A 14566-nucleotide genomic window follows, 5' to 3' on the forward strand; every position below is an offset into this window, starting at 1 on the left:
TGTTGTCCTCTACCGAATTTACATCAGTTAAAAAGCAAGCATGTTTCAATATTCCTCTTTTTTTCAAAGAAAATGTAAATAATTTCTTTATTTTTTCACAGGATTTACATATTTATTATTTTCTTATCACAGTTTAGTGATTAATTTCTACAGCTGAACAGCTGAGTATTCTTCCATTGTATATATTGATGTTCTGGAGACACAGGTTAGCATGTTCATTGACTTCTATAGCTATTTTTCTCTCTTTGTCAAGACAAAGACCAAAATGTTGTCCTTTCTGAGCATGTTCTTCACAGTTTAATGCGCTAAATTGGAAAGTCTTATTAGTTTTAAGTCCACTCAAGTGAAATTTGTTGCTGTTAATACGCCCTTCCCAGCCCCCACCCCCCAACAAAACTAAATTATGAATTTTCCTGATATAAAATCTGAGTTTGGGTTTCCGAGCTGAGCTCATGCACACATTGTTGCTGATGATGTCTGGCGCATTTGGACGTACTTCCCTTTCTCAGCCAAATTATTAGTTCATCAATGACACTCCCATGTCGTTACAGTCTGTGCTGTGTTCCCATCAGTCACCAACACAGTTTGATTAAGGCACTCAATTATTTTTTTGGTTTTTATGGTAGGTCCGATGCAATTACAGCCAATCCTGAACTTTGTCTAATTGCAGTTCCAGTATGCACGGCCTTCGGGCAGTCGGGAGTCAATACACGTCCATTTTCTCCCACACTCCCTGTGATGGATAATCTGGCTTTGTTTCTTATGGCTTCAGAAAAGGTAAGCTAGGTTTGAAAAAAAAGGAGAAAAGTGTTACAATGTTTCTGTCCTTCAGCAAACCAGGACACAGCAAACACCAAAATGTTAAATTTTAGACATCTGCATTTTTTCATGTTAACATTAAATATAATAATAGTAATCATCATCAATATAATACATAGCATTTAAGTCTACTAGGGGAAAAAAGACTAGCAATTCTGAGGGTAAATTTCATTACAATAAATCATTACTGATTTAAATATAAAATCCGAATTCAATCAAGAAATTAACATAAGAGGCAATACCTTAATCTAAACTGCTTCAAACTATATTTATATACAGTGAAATGAGAATCAAGACCTTTTATGAACCTGAAGGCATTAGCATCTGTGAATAAAGTCATGCACAGGTGTTTATAGGCTTAGACCTTCAACTAGGAATGTCAAGATAAAATATAACTACTGAAAATTGTTTATAAATTGCAATAGCTATATCAGCTATCTTTGTGATAACTCAATGGATGAAATCTAAAGAAATTATTACTTCTTTTCACAATGCACATATTTAGTACCCGTAAATCTGAGAACTGTCCTCAAATCTCTTTTCATAGATATATTTTCCTACAATTAGAGAAGGTGGGAACTTTCAAAGGAAATGTAGTTTATTGAGAGAAAATACAGTTTTCTATAGTTTTCTACCTTAGGTCTAAATTTTCCACAAGAAAGTTTAATTTTTTTTTTACCTCAAAATCTTTACTTTCAGGTAAATCAGAACAGAATATCTTGTTTAGGGACTAACTGACTTAGGCAAAAAATTTGGATTTGTTTAAAAAAAAGATCTGTAGTTATGCCATCTAACTTTATTCATGTAAAAATCAGTAACCTAATCTAAAAGAGGTCTCTCATGTGATGACAGAAAAAGCCAAGATGACTAGTTTATGATGACTAAAATTAGGGGAGCTGTCTAATGTCAACCCATGCAGCAGGGACACCTGGAACAACAGGCGCCCAAACTATGCTATGGTGAAACAGATTTTAAAGATATCATGTTAAGGTGGTGGGGAAATCTGACTTCTAGTCAGCAGAAGCTATAGTCTATGCAACTAAATCATGCAATTGGTGTGCAGGGATGCAATCTGAAATACCAATTGGACAAAGAGAGACAGGAGGGTGCATTGACATAGGAGCAAAGGGATGACAAACATAAAATCATTTTATTTGCCTTATTACTGATCTCTGCATTTAGAACTTTGTCCCTCTGAGCCCGGTTTCTCTTTCTGAGGTAGCAGTGAAATCCTGAGCTGGTGTTTGATATGCTGAAGTCAATTTTATATATGATTGTGTCTGTATAGGGATGAGGGAGATTCCTTAAAACTCCCAAATGTTTCCACTGCTTCCGGGTGCACTTCTATGAAAATGCAGCAATCTAATATTGCATTGCTATCAGTAGCTCCTTCAAAAAAGAGTTCTTGAAAGTACAGCTGCTGTTGTGGCACAGCTGGAGCTTGGCTATAAAAGCAACTTTCCGAATCAATTACCCTAAAAACCTCAGCCCTCACAACCAGCCAAATTCAGGAAAATGCTTCCGCTTACAGAGGGCATTATGGCATTCCCTTTATGCTGAAAAACCTTGGCTTTGATAATCATCAGTTGCAATGTCCAAAGTCACCCTTTGAAAAATTTCCCTGCTGCCACAGTACTCTGTGACAGGGACTGTTACCAAACATATCTTGACCTAATTCAACAGCTAGATATAAAAAGAGAGAGGTAACGAGGGAGTGGGGACCTGGGTCCATACAGTACCAAACCCCTCAACTACTCCCCAGCAGCAAATAAAAATCTATGCATTTGCAAAGCACAGACACAATGCAACGTGGTGTAGCTCCACATAGTGCACGTCCAGAGTTCCATTGCAAATGGATGTCGAGGACTGGTAACTGCCTGCAGAAATACACAGAACGTGTTTTGGTCAATGGCAAGAAAAAACATGTGCTTTAGTTTTGGGGAGGGATGAGAGTCGAAACCAGGTTCCAATGAAAACTTGGGTGGAAAAGGGACAGCTTACTCCAGACGTGCTAAATTTCCCAGAAAGTCATCGTTACGTACCAGCGTCTCTCCATCACTTTGACCAGCTATCTATTCATGGCCATTCAGGGTTTGCCATTGGGAAATCTGAGAGACAACTCAGATTTATATGGGATATACGAGCTATGCATAACTGTGGTTTTGTAGCTCAGTCTGTTATATAGCTTTCTGGCCATTGACAACACACTCAGGACAGGAAGACAGTAAAAAGAGATCCACCAAAAAAAAAAAAAAAATCAAATGAGAATAACAAACAATTTCTCAGCAGCCTTCCACAGAATAACAGAAAAAGCTGCAATAAAACAACTCTTCCCTTCTCACAGCAGAGATTTACAACAACTCAGCAACGCACCACAGAAACAAAGTTAACAAAGCCAGCAGGTCAAACTTGTACTCGGGAAGGTGCCATAAAGCCAAGTAACCAGGTAAGCTTCTGTGTTATATTTTAAATGATGCTATAGGTAATAAGCCAGGCTAATACTCTGCTTAACTGTGCTGTTACAATTTCAGATTTATAGCCTGGCTGCAAAAACAGTTTCAGGAGAGGCTGGGGTGAGAGGGAAAAGTCTTGGTATTTACTGTAAATATTACCCAAATTGTGAAAGTCTCTGTGCTGTGAGTGTATGCCGTTAATAATGATAATGTATTTTCAAATTTGTCATTAGTTTTGATTAAATTAGTTGTGGAATTAATCATGTGAAAACACTGACTGCCCTGTTCCTGTTGGGAAATGGGAATAAAAACTGATACCCTCAGTCTATATAATACAAATATCTTAGCTTGTGTGGGTTCTTTTGTTCTTCAGGCTCCTCTAGTATCTGGGTCACATGAAGGTGTCTTTGGCACAAATATTTAAGATGAACTTTTAATGAATTTTTCCATCTTGAATATGAAATTGGAAGCATACAAGTCAAAATAAGTGCATTACACATTTACTGAGCCATCCTGTAGCACTTCACCTTTTTTGTGATTAAATTCATAATTTTTTCATTGCTTTTTGTAGTTTTGTAATTAATTTCATTAATTATAAACAACAGCGTGGGATGGGAGAGCAAGAGAAAGCAGTTGAACTGGAAGCTCGTTCATGAGCTTCATGGCCCACTGAGAAGGGCATGGAGAGGCGGTGGTGGTGGCTGGCTGGATACTGGGACAATCCCTTCAAAAGGCTGTGGGTTTGGGGTGAGGAACTCAGTAGGGCTTTTCCCTAGAGCAGCTGGAGAGAAGGCTGTTAGGCTCTGCACTGTTCTCATGGCATCAGCTCAACTAGTGTACTGAGGGCTTACTAATACGCAAAAGTGGAAAACTGCTGCCCAGGGGAAGAGGAAGGGATTGTTCCGTCCTTAAAGCAAACTTCCTTCCCCGCCCTAGGCAGATGCAATAGCCTGTTATCCCTTCTGAATGTCTTCATCCCACACGTACAGACTAGTCCTACATTTTCATTTTCTGCTGCCTCACAGGCAGGTGAATTTCCCTGAGGCAACTCACTTTTGACTGGATTAAACTAAAAGAAAAAAACATGGTAATGAATATTAATTGTCAAGTGGGTTATTTAAACTATTTTATATTAGTTTAAAACACATACTATTGAAATTATTTGATGTTAGCTTAAAAAGTCAGTGTGTTGGTTATTCATGCAGGGTAGAACCGCAAGCATCTTTCCATATTAGCAAGTTTTAGTCCCAATATGATCCCTTTACTCCTTGGATAAATAAACATATCAAAGGTTTTGAAATGTGTAAGATAGACACATGTCTGCAGAAGTATGCGTAACCAGTGCAGTGGGCTCTGTACTGCTGCCAGCTAACAGGGGTTTCTGACCAGCGTGTGTACGAACAGACGGCACAGTCAGCCTGTACCAAGCACAGCACACAGGCAACCCCTCGCCGCCTGTGTGCCTAGGGATGGCCAGGTGTTGCCAGGAGAGGGTGACTGGACCGTGGCAGTCTTCCACATCTACGCATAGGCGTTTTTACAAGAAGTTCACGTGCTGAAATTTCTCAGCAATTTTTCGCTGTAAATATTATGGCAAATAAGTAGAATGAAGAATTTCAGAAGTCTATAAATATTCACTCAAGATCCTAGTTATTTCTATTTATTTTCTGAATTTTTAAATGTCTGCACACTAAAATGTTTTTAGAGATTATCAGAAGTTTTGACTGACCCAAACATCAATTTTCAATAAAATAAAATGCAATGTGGGCATTTTTTACATACTTTTTTCCTATAAGAATTAATCTCTGTCTTGCAACAAGTCCCACAAAAATCTAAACTTTAAAGAAAGGTACTTATGATCTTTCCTTAAAAAATAAAACTCAGTTAGCCCTAATTTTTATTTCAAGAAAACAGTAAGGCTAAAATAAATTCTGCAAGTATAATCATAGTGATTGTTGCACTGGAATCACAGAGCTGGGTGGGAACTCAGGGCATTGTCAAGTCATGCCATGTTTAGCATGCTAAGCCAGTTTGGGTCAGGTCAGTATTTGAATGAAAGCTTTGGTTTTTTGTTTGCTTTCTTTAAGACTATGTTTCGGATGCATTGCACCCTGTAAACTTAATAAGGGATATGTTTTCTAGGACTTTTATATCAGCCTGGGGACACTCTCAGTTCTGGGCACTTCACTACAGAATTTAAAGGAAAAAGATGTCTTCATCTGCATTTTGCACAATTGCTTGCACAGGATTATTTCTTTTTAAGACCCTTATTACTGACAGTAGGCAGTGAACTTGGGAGATCAATATTAGCATCTGGAAGTCCTGATTCCCAGTTCACAGTAATGAACACTGGCCTATACTCGTGGAGTCCCCCTGACACTTACTCTGCCTCACATTTTCACTAGTGAACAAAGTGCACAGCTAAGACTGGCGCTTTTTTTACATGGGGAAATTAGGCAGCTCTGTTACAATTGAAATATACCCAGGGTCATGACTTCTTGTACAACAGGGAACAAAAGAAAACTACACAGTGACAGTACGTTTGGGATAGTTTCCCAACCAGCGTATGCCAAGCCCCCTCCCTCGCCCCCCGAGAACCCACCTATTCCTTGCAGCGCTCCAGCTATCATGCTCAAACACCATTCTCTGCTCACTCTGTGTTTGCTCTGTACTGTATGGTTCGGTATTGTACCGGCTGTGCCTTTAGACTGTAAGCTCCTCGGGACAGGGACCTGTTATGTGTTTGGCACACTTCACCTATTGTACAGCGCCGTGTACTCCAGCGCTATATAAATAATAAATAAAAAATAATAATTGTATCTCCAGTTGTTTCCTCCAAAAATTTTTCTAGGTGGCAACACAAAAATTATATTCTTCATCTCCTTTCCCTCAATTTTTGTTTCTTACTTCCACTATAGGGATGGCTCAGTGATTTCAGGAAAATGTAGCTCAAGCTTTTTGTTAACACAGGAGACATGTGGCTTGCTATTTGCAAGGGCACGGAAGCTCTAGGTAGCACGAAAGGGCAGGGTCCTAGCTGCACCTTCACTTATAAAGCAGCCAGTATAGCTTGGGAGCTATGTAAATGTTATATTTAGAAGCTCAATTTGCTGCTACGTGCCATTTCCAAAGGTCAGAGAGTTGATTTGACTAATGATTAGTTGGCAAGATACTCACTGCATGGATGAGAACAAGTGCATTAGTAAACCATCCCTGCACGCCTACTCAGGGGAACTACGCAGGATGCAGCTTGGCAACATCAGCAGTTCAGTCTCCGAAATCACTGCGTGAATGTCTAAAATACACTAGTCCTGAGCTAGGTAAGGGGGTATGCTACTGAAAGCTGAGGACGATAATCGAGGTCTATTCACTGGTTAGTGACTTTTTGTGGTTATTATAGTGGGCAAAGGATGACCTGAAACAGGATATTGTGAAAAAAATGCCACACAAATAGCATAAAACATGTATCAAAGGGAGGGTGAAGGAATAGGGTGGGGAGGAGGGAGAGAAGGTAAAACAACATTTAGACTTCTTGTAACAGTGCCTTGTCTTCCGTTAGATTAACTATGGTTCAGTGATGTTGCCTATCCTAAATCTTGATTATAATGAAGTCCCAGTTAGGGCCAACATTGAATAATAAAGGCTTACAGCAATTTGTCACTAGTAGAGTGCAAACCTTTAGGAAAATAGACTGGCCAATCAAGTAATTAAACACTGGCCCTCTGAATATATATTTTATGATTTCAAATAGTTGTCATCTCTCAACTGATTCGACAACATTGAGTTGTTAAAAATGTATTTTTTATGTTAAAAATTCCTTGCAATGCAGATGTCTATTAGCAACATAGAATAGTATACTGTACATCTGCAGCCAAAAAAACTGAACCACTGTGCATTGAAGTTTTCCAAAATATAAAGCTCTGTTCAGAAGCAAGCACCACTAGACAGACATGTCACAACACTGCGTTACAAGATGCATCACCCACTCACTGTAGTAGGCCCTAAGTCCTACCCCTAAATTTTAATACTTTCGGTTCCATATACGTTGTAACCTTCTCTATAAGTTGCTAAATTCTGGGTATTCTGCGAGGAAGTTGGGTTAAAAGTCTGTGCACTCTTTGCCACCTTCATTCGTTTCGCCTCTGCCCTGGACTTGTAACAGAACTCTATCAAAGCCACCAGCATTGCCAAGCCCAAGCCTCCAACCAGAATGTAGAAGACTCCAGCAACGTTGCTGAGACTCAAGGCACTCGTCTTGTCCTGGGGAAACAGAAGCGACACAGTTAACCCCGGAAACCAGACCGCTAGGAGCACAAGCTACACATTAAAACATTGGAAATAGAAATAGATAACAATGTTTAGCCGAAATTAAATGACAGTTGTTTACATACTTCTCACAAAATTTGACCTATCTGGATCTGTGAGATATATTTTAAGCGCCTAATTTTCCTGGTCGGCATAAAAAATATTACAAGTATATTGCCAACATATCAGGATGTCACTGCTTGCTTACTGCAAGGCATTACTTCCACTAAGTGGAGAATTAAACAATGACATGTCTAGCTCTGTTTAGGGGACGTTTTAGCACTGATACAAAACTGCATTTACGGAAAGCTCTTTAAAAGCTTTGAAATCCAGAAATCCATTTACATCAGACAAGACTCTGCTTGATCTTTATGAAAACAGTAATTGTACTTGTGGTAGGCATTGTTGTTAATTTAAAAGATCCAGACTGAGTTTCTGATACTTAAATAACAGATGAAAATAACATGTGAGGCTTAAGTTATGTCTTTGAACAAACACTTCCTTTGAAAGTGCACACTGTACCATACACACCATGACATATTTGCCTCTTACCGATTATTGTATTTTGTTTTATTTTATTATAGATACAGTTCTGGAACATGCCCATGGACTACTAAGGCTCAGTAATAGTAAAATTTTAAATAGCAGTTTCTGAAATCTTACGCATTATTCATAATTTAGACAACAATGAGAACTTTCTTTAGCAAATTATTAAATATGCATCATTTCATAAATGATCACCTTCTTGGACGTACTGTAGTAAATAACTATTCTCTATACTTCACTGCTTAGTTATGAACCGTATTTTTTTATTTGAAATCCAGGTGCATTTTTAGCACAGTTCTCAAGGAACTCTCAGGATTGACTTCCATATACTACATTGTGCACCTTAGGATACTTATAAAGCTTTATTCTTATGCAGACTATATAATCTTTACCTAAAGGAAGGAGAGTACTTAACTTCCGATTGTAATCTCTATGAAATTTTAACTTACAAAGAACACAAAACATTTGGATGTTTAATTTAAAGAGGCACTATTTATTGTGTAATCAGTAGATTAGCACAGTAACAATTCCCATGGATCTATAGAGGCGTTTGGGACTTATAGCTGGCTTCTGCTTTGTCTGTCTCTTTTTAGCTGGCTAAGAGGACTCTGAATATCTTGGAGCCGACTGTGTTCCTCTGGTGGCAATTGCTAACAAGGTGCTTGCAAACAAGCAGGAGGCAGGACTGAGGAAGACCTGACCCAATGTAGGTGGTGGGTTGAGGCTTTCTCAGCTGTCATTTACAGGTGCTCCGCCATCCTCATAACTGCTTTTCACTCCTTTCTCCAAAGCACTTGCCAGAAAAAGCAGGATGTATTGGAAGTTTGTTTCCCAGGTTAATTTTGCCCCCTGTCCAGCAGGGTAACTCTCAGGGCACGCAGGAAGCAAGCAGTCACTGCCCGTCACGCTTTCCTTTCAGCTCTGGACGGCGCAGGCTGGCACGGACACAGGCGCTGTGAAGAAATTTCAGGCTCCCTGAATACAGGGCTGGCACTGAGAGTGGTGCTTCCCAGCCATCAGAAAATACCCGCTTCTGCGTTTGTCCCCAAATAGAGAGAAATAGAGAAGGCTCCATTCCCTGGAGCTGTCAAGATTAGTTTGGGAATGGACTAGGGTAAACACTGGAAGCTGTAGAAAGCTATTAATTATCGAAGCCTTTCACTTCAAAGCTCAAGTTAAGTCTTTCTTGGCTCCTCAAGGAGCCAGGGACCTTCCCAAAAGGAGCCAGGCACAGCCAGCCTGGGCAGGGATGAAAGGCAATCCTCCCTGCTAGCATTTCGCCTTTTCAGAAAACTGCTGTGGGAGGCCAGCTCTGAAAGGAGAAGGTGTCAAGGGACATTTCCTAAGCGGTTAGTGGGAAAGTCCATGTCCCTTAGGCAGGAAGGAGACAACTAACCTAACCTGCCTCCCCCAAAACAAAAAAAAAGCCTTGTTAACTCTTCAACAGATGCCCTGAATATGTAGGAAGATGTTTGGTGATTTATATCACTGAAGACTTTAAAAAGCAATAGTGCTTCTTTAAATTAAAGTGTGACCCCCATCAAGATGGGGCAAAGCTGATTCGTTCTGTGTCTACAGCTGCTTATTTTATTTCTAAGTCATTTTGTTTATTACTTCCTTTACTGCTTTGTGAACACGATAGTAGGTCCCGAACTGCAGCGACTGACCTTACTTCCAGAGTCCTTGGGTCCACATTCACCTTTATCGTACCACCATTTGTTTTTCAGCTTGTCTAAGACGCCTGCCTCACTGAGTTTCAAAACGGCAAGGTTTACAGGAGTTCTTCACGTGGAAAATAACATAAATAACATTATATATGTTATTTTATGTTATTCAAGTAAAACTACATAGAATCGCATTGCAAAGTGACAGAGCAGAGGCCACAGTGGGTGCTATGTCATGTACTGTTGGCCCAGGTTTAGAGACAGACATACGACCGGGACCTGCTCCATCGCTTTAGGTAACAGGCACATACTGCTGGGGAAGATTTGTAAATAAATAGTATGCAATTACTGTGAACCCAAAACTATTGGCTTAGACATATTAAAAACATACCCTTCAGAGACATATATAATGCATGGATATACAACTTAAGAAACATATTCATTTGTGTTCCTTGCTTTCAATCTATTTTTAGTCTGCATACATATACAAACTAACAATATGACTTGGCTATAGCTATTTCATTTACTGCCCTCAAAATTATCCTGGCAAGAGAAAGGAGATGCTTCGTGCAGTTTGCTGCCCATAACCACTTGGCACAGACCTGTCATCAGGAGGTCTGCATGCAGGGAACTTAGGGGGAGAGCTGCAATGCCCTTATCCTCAGCTGAGAAGAACATGACAGTCAATCTTTCATTTTCATTTCCTGTTTCAACATTATTTTTAAATTCAAAGTTTTTCCTTAAATCTCACTTATTCACATAAGTCTTTCAAGGGTCCCAGGCTGACGATAAATTTCTACTTGGAATATCTTCTCTTACTAGTGGTATTTGCTGTGTGTGGTGTGACACAGTGTAATATTGAGATGAAACCTAATCTGATGCCTCAAAGTCATGAACCATGTTTACACTGAAGTTACTTAAACTCAGTGAATAATCTGAGAGTATTATGGTAATGCCCCACTTCATGCAGTTGTACCAGTTTATTTTCTAAAACCCTATGAAATGATTAACAAACTTATTTTATGTACTTTCCACTTTGAAGAATTGACTGTCCAGTTAATGTTGTAGGCATATGGATATCTATTTATGTGCAGTTGTGCATGAAAACACAATATATATCAGAGAAGGAGGTAGATAAACAGAAATGGCATGTGATAGATAGCCTTTTGGTGATGTTATATGACATAGGACCTGATCCTGTGTGTGCCAGCAGATTCCTATGGGAAAATTAATTTCTCAGAATGCACCATAATCCATGCATTGCTAAAATGTTAACTCATTAATTGAAGGCTTAATAAATAAATAACCAGTGCAAGCATTAATGAGTATAGTGTAACTGAACCTACTAAAATAGTTACTATGAAAGACAAAAGGGGCTTGTTACACTCTATAACTGGTTTAACTGGAAATCCCCAAATGCTAATGTATTAATATATTTGTGCATGTTTTTATATATATATATTTAATACACAAATAACAGCTCCTGAACCTCACATGCTACTTTCAGCTTTAGGGATCCTGTCTTTTCATACATTCTGATTACTGTTTGTATATATACATAAAGGGGGGAATCCACCTCACCTCAGTTTTTTCACCCGTAAGTTATGCCACAAGCTTTGGCTGCCTGTCTAGGCCTCCTTGCAGTTAAGGGAAAAAGATAGGTACCTCCAAAAGGTGGGCTTAAATATGAGTTTTAACAAAGGATGAAGCATGATGTCAAGATGCCCATCTCTTTTAGTTTACTACTGAGGAAGCCTCGGTGCCTCGGAGAAATGACAATTTTTGACAGCTACAATTGGGTGAGAGGATTCCCAGGTACTATCAAGTGATCCCTTTAAGGAAAGGAAATGCTTCATCCACTTTGCAAATCCCACACATTTAATTCATATGGAATACTCTGCTTCTGGAACAGAAAAAGCCTATTTCTTGATCTTTTCCAGTATTCAAACTTACAGTTTGTCTTCAGGCTTCCTGGCAGTGGGTTGTGCAGGTTGATAGTGAAATATGGGAGTCCCACAGCTGTGAAATGAGGGGGTAGCAGTTTGGGATGCTGGCAAGTTGCCTGTCAATATGATTCTCTGTTTGCTTCTAGTACGAGTGCGAAATAATTAATATTATTTGGATAGCTGTCACCTGTAACATGTCATGCACTGGCACTGAGCCACATTTCGGTGCGCCTAAATCCCAGCAGTGTAATGGGGCTGGTTGTGACAAAGATAAGGGACATCCAGGTACTGTTCTCACATGGAAAATCAGAAGCCTGTGGAGTTGTTGCAGATTAAACTGATTAAAGTGATAATTAGGATTCGATATGAACTATCGAGACCAGCAGCAAGCTGTGACAAGTCAGAAAACAGATGTGTCTCAGTCATTTGCTTATTTTTTCAGTACTAACAGTTTAGGTATATAAAGCCTGATACAGACAGGGATTTTTTCTTCTTTGCAGCTGTAGTTCCCTTAATGTCATCCTTTCTGCATTGTCTCTGCAAGGAAGCTCTGAGGTTTTCCTTCGGGACAAGCAAGCAATTTCATGCTTAAAATTGCCACGCTACCCTCAGTATATAACTGAATGCAATGGCAATGGCCAGCATAGATGAGGCAATTCCCACTTTTCACTGAAATGCAGCCAGTGATGTGTCTGAGGTCAGGCCCTTGTTTCTCTCCTCCACTATTTTTGCTGAAACACTTTCTGAATCAAGGCGCCACACAAACTCGGGGGAACCTGTCCTCTGCCCCTCACTTTCTTGCCTGCCCTAGCGAGGCCGTGTGAATGAGACACAACGTGTCCTTTACATCTCACCTCAGACAGTCCTAGCTGTGACGAGGGAGAAGCACTCCAAGATAAATTTAAAATAAAATTTAAAAATATTTTGCACTTTCAGAACAGAATTTTTGTCCAACTTTAAATCAGCCAGCTGCAATGGGAAATGTACATGGTCCAATACCAGAAGCCCAACTGAGGGGCTGCAGAGTGGACTAGGAAGATTTTTGCTTACGCTTTTCAGAATAGCAACATATATACCTGTTTGCAATCACTGTAAATGATTGCAGGTGTAGTGATTTTTCATGTATTTTAGGCTTTGTTTTGTTTGTTTTTTCATTTTAGTAGATTTTCAACAGCTTCCATGGGAGATGAATGCCCAGAGCACCCTGGCTTTCATGGCAAGTCGCTTATCTGGGCATCTTTACTTTCTTTGAAAATATCCTCTCCAAATAAGCATCATTTTGTCCATGTCAGTCATGAACTCGAGAGACTACAACTTGTTACTACACTGCTTACACAATCAGTTGGTGAATAGTCCCACTGATATAAAAGGGGGCAGAAACCAAAATCAGTATGGTCTGCTGTACATGAGCAAGAGTAATGTACTTAAGTGATATACAGAGGATAGATCCAGCATTTGGAATTAAATTTCCCATCAAGTTCAGTCTTGTATACTTAATATTACAATGGGAAATGACAATAGATTTTGTTTTTTCCCAAGTTGTTCAGTGATTCCTGAATTACCACTGTTGGGCTAAATCTTCAACTAGAGTAAACTGGCAGAGTTTGTGACGATCAGTGTAGTTTTTCCAATGTACAGCTGCTGAGAATCTCCTTTGTTATGTATAAACAGGATCCATCTGCCTCAAATTCATGTAAGGATAATATATGAGAAATAGTAACTAAAATTACCCTTTATATATGGAGAAGACTTTGTCCCATGTAGCCACAGTGCAAAACAGTTGTGTGACAGCACAGGAGACCTTGCTCTTCACCCATATGCTGAAGTCAGCAGTGGCGCAGCCTGACCTGGGTGTAGGGACACTGGTTTTCTACCTTTTCATCATGTTCTCAGCCCTTCTACCTCTTCTCTCAGCTTCTTACTCATTTCCTCCTACCCTGTCATCAATCACTTGCTGTTGGAAAGGCTGGTTTTGAAGAGCCTCGGGCTGGATCTTGTGCCAGCAACATCAGTGAAATCACAGTGCTTTAAAACGGCATTAATGAAGTTCTGATTTAGTTGTGTTCAGGACAACGAATGGGCAATTATAGCATTTAAATGACAATACTGAGCAATTCTGAAACCAATACAGAATTTTGGTAGACAGGGATTTTAAAAATGCAATCATGAGTTTGCTTTAGGAGCATTTTCATTAACCACTCATGGCTGAGCCATTAATTAAGTGTAAGGTCAGCCTCATCCACTGAATGGAAAACAAGGGCCACCGTGTTCTCCTGAGGGCTGCCAGCAGAGACTGGAGGGGAGCTCCATCAGCACAGCTTCCTTCCACTCACACTTGTATTTTATACAATGGAGCAGCGTGGCAGAAACTGTGTTTAAATACCTTCCCATGCATCATACGAAATGTTGATGGCATACAGTTAAGAGCTGAGGTAATACCTCCAAAGGGATTCAAAACGACTTGGGGACCTCAGTTTTATCTTCAAACATGACTTTATTACTGAGGTCACTAAACCACAGGTGGTTCACACAGGGCAGCTCTCTGAACTGTCTTTCTGAATTTTGGAAGATTTTTCCTTAAAGGGAACAATAAATGGGGAGGCTAGAGACCTTTTAAGAGCACAGAATGGAGGTAGGAGAAATCTTGGTTTATAGAGCAACACAAACCTTTGGAGAACTGCTGAGCTTTCATAAAACTCCCCGATTTCTATAGTCCTCTGTACTATCATGAAGGCTTTTTCTGGGTCTAGACTCTCATATTCTGACTAGTGAATAACAATAGTAACAGGACTGTTATCAGTCATCTCAGGTGCTGTACTTCTTTCAGGAGAAG

At 39.6% G+C, this 14566-nt stretch overlaps 1 protein-coding gene across 8 annotated transcripts in view; it reads right to left on the reverse strand.

Moving 5' to 3' along the window:
• Positions 1-617: 617 nt before the first annotated feature.
• The window catches only part of GRIA4 (glutamate ionotropic receptor AMPA type subunit 4), a 248307-nt gene continuing 234358 nt past the window's right edge, over positions 618-14566 (reverse strand). For 6 of the 8 annotated variants that reach the window (XM_075723300.1, XM_075723280.1, XM_075723294.1 and 3 more), the window contains 2 exons: positions 7398-7532; positions 618-782 (listed from right to left, as the gene is read on the reverse strand). In XM_075723300.1, coding sequence (XP_075579415.1) covers positions 618-782; positions 7398-7532 — 300 coding nt within the window. Of the gene's footprint in view, positions 783-7397; positions 7533-9790; positions 9906-14566 lie in introns of all 8 variants that reach the window. The other 2 variants (XM_075723263.1, XM_075723248.1) reach the window with 1 other exon arrangement.

The sequence above is a fragment of the Pelecanus crispus genome, chromosome 1, assembly GCF_030463565.1.
Source record: "Pelecanus crispus isolate bPelCri1 chromosome 1, bPelCri1.pri, whole genome shotgun sequence".
Lineage (NCBI taxonomy): Eukaryota > Metazoa > Chordata > Aves > Pelecaniformes > Pelecanidae > Pelecanus > Pelecanus crispus.